This window comes from Penaeus vannamei, chromosome 42, assembly GCF_042767895.1.
Source record: "Penaeus vannamei isolate JL-2024 chromosome 42, ASM4276789v1, whole genome shotgun sequence".
Lineage (NCBI taxonomy): Eukaryota > Metazoa > Arthropoda > Malacostraca > Decapoda > Penaeidae > Penaeus > Penaeus vannamei.
The window spans coordinates 9052087-9054819 of record NC_091590.1 but is presented as its reverse complement, the minus strand read 5'-3'; the positions used below and the strand labels follow the sequence as shown (position 1 = coordinate 9054819).

The window sequence follows — 2733 nt, the reverse complement described above, 5'->3', positions numbered from 1 at the left end:
AGAGAAAACAAAAACCAAAAACAAACACAATAACTTAATAAACTAAATAACTAAAATAAACAAAAATGAAATAACCCATACGCCGAACTTTCCCGCCAAAATTTGAACGAACTCTCCCCTACACAACAGAACTCGCCCAACCCTTTATTCCAAGCCATATTGAAGCGAATGAAGGACGAAGACCTCGTTTTATCTCCCGAAGAAGGCATGGAGCGGGTGCTGAAGGGCGACTACGCCTTCATGGAGTGGGAATTCTACTACAATTTGAACTTTGGAGACGAGTGTGGCGCGTTCTTGCTGCCCGCGTCCTACTTCCCGGATTACACGTCCTTCGCGTTGAGAAAAGGATCTCCTTTGGTTCCGGTGATGAATGCCCTGTAAGTTTTATTTGGAACATGTTAATTTAATTTGTCTGTTTTTAATATCTATCCAATCAATTATCTATTTTTAATATCTATCCAATTAATTATATATTTTTAATATCTATCCAATTATCTATTTTTAATATCTATCCAATTAATTATCTATTTTTAATATCTATCCAATTAATTATCTATTTTTGATTCCATTTATTTATTTATCTATCTATTTCTGATTTTATCTCTTCATTAATTTCTTTTTTAAAATTTTGTTTATCCGTTTTTAATCTTATCTATCCAATTAATTATCTATTTTTGATTCTATTTATTTATCTATTTATCTATTTTTAGTTTTATCTATTTACTCATTTATTTATTTTTAATTCAATCTCTTCATGTATTTATCTATTTTTAATTCTATCCATTTATTTATCTATTTATTGTTGTTAGAATGTATTATTTGTTGTTTTTCCTTCTTTCGTGATGATGGAAAAGTCCAATCCGGTGACAATAATTTGAGGTTTAGTCACCTATTTACGTATTAGCTTAGCTTTGAATTATTTTTTGTGTATAAATGTTTCTCGTTTGTTTTATACTCGTTCTTTTGTTTACGCTTTTATTATGTTGATTTTTGTTTCCTTGTTCCCTTGCTTCGCTCTTCCATCCATGGATAAGATTATTATTCTCATTCTTTCTCGTATATCCTTCCGTAACCTCAAAATCCTAAGTTCTTTTAACGGCCAGTTTGTTAGAATTGTGCCAGGCCCAACCCAATGAATATTCATTATACAGACATGCATATATACACAAATAAATGCATATACATCTGTTTAGATAGGCATACATACCGGATATATAGATAGATGAATGTATATCAGATTGATAGATAGGTATTTATTTCGGTGTATATGTATGTCCGTGTATATTTATGGGTTCGGGCTTGGCATAATTTTAACGCACCGGACATAAGTCAGCTGTTAACTAATCCTTTTTCCTTATCTTTCTCTCCCCAAAAGCGTCATGGACATGCTGTCAGTTGGCCTCATAAGGAAGTGGTGGCAGGAGTTGAAAGCTGACAGCGACTGCGGGAACCGAGAAACGTCAGCCATAGAGTTAAAGACTGTCCTTACCCCCTTTCTCCTCCTGAGTGTCAGTATCTTGGTGTCAGCTGGAATATTGGCCATTGAGGTTCACTTTCGTCCTTATAAGGCGATGAGGAATGAAAAGTGAAGTGCGGGTAGAGAGGGTGAGAGGGGGACAGAGGAAGAAGGAAGAAGAGTGGGAGAGAGAAAGATAAGACGATAGTGAAATAGAGTTATTGATATTTTTTGCCGGGGTAACAGCCGAGGTTCTCAGTAATTATAGGGAGAGGCAATTACCCAATTTACATAGCCTTAGCATATGTTTTCGCACTGTATCACGTAGGTGCATATATATATATATATATATATATATATATATATATATATATATATATATATATATATATATATATATATATATATATATATTCAGCAAGGATAAGCCGGTTCAAGGTTTAGGATAACGAAGGCCATATCAATTTGCTTTCTACAGACCCCTCCTTCTAGTGGATTTGAATTTTACAGTCATCATGTAGTTATGCTGCCAGAGGAACCGATCGAACACGAATCCCATTTCTGTTCTTGCTTGATGTAGGTATGCATTAAAAAAATAAATGCAAACTGTATGATTACCCTTCTACCAAAATGGACTTCGACGAGGAAAGGTTTGGTGGACATCAAGAAATAGAAGTGATTTCAACCATGGCTCAGATCAGACTATTTCCACCACCACCCCTCCCCCCGACTATTAAGGATTCCCAGGCCCGTGTGAGAATGATGTTTGAATAAAAAGACGAGGTCTTGATTACACTTTGAGCCGGATAGGCACCCTTGTCACTCACTGCAAAGGAACTTTATGATGTCCTTCCCACTCGAGACACCACAGGTTTAACCCTTTGAAATTTGTAGCTCATTTCAAGGATTCATATGCAGACAAAAGAGAAATACTATGTCAGATATCTGTAAAAGGAAAATAGACAATAAACTAAAAATATAATATGGAATAACCTGCAAATTAATCGGACAAAATAATAAGTTCTGTGAAGTACCTTGGTGATAATTTCTAAAGAGCTCCAGTGATAGAGGGACATTTTATTCACCCTGTTTACGAATGATTCTAGGTCATGAGCACAGCATGTGATAAATATCCATTTGGAGGCAATATTCTGAACATCGATACACACCACGTTGAATATGAAGACTCCTAGAAGGCAGACAATTTTCCCAGCGAGTCGGGTCTGAAGATTACAGATTACGAGGAAAATCTATGATGCAGATTTCATAAAGGAAAG

General features: G+C 35.3%; 1 protein-coding gene across 1 annotated transcript; it reads left to right on the top strand.

Annotated features, from left to right (window-relative positions):
- Positions 1–148: 148 nt before the first annotated feature.
- LOC138860699 (glutamate receptor ionotropic, delta-1-like) lies at positions 149–1792 on the top strand. The gene is made up of 2 exons (XM_070118733.1): positions 149–377; positions 1376–1792. Exons 1-2 carry the CDS (start codon positions 169–171, stop codon positions 1587–1589), a joined length of 423 nt encoding a protein of 140 aa, XP_069974834.1. The 5' UTR covers positions 149–168; the 3' UTR covers positions 1590–1792.
- Positions 1793–2733: the final 941 nt, after the last annotated feature.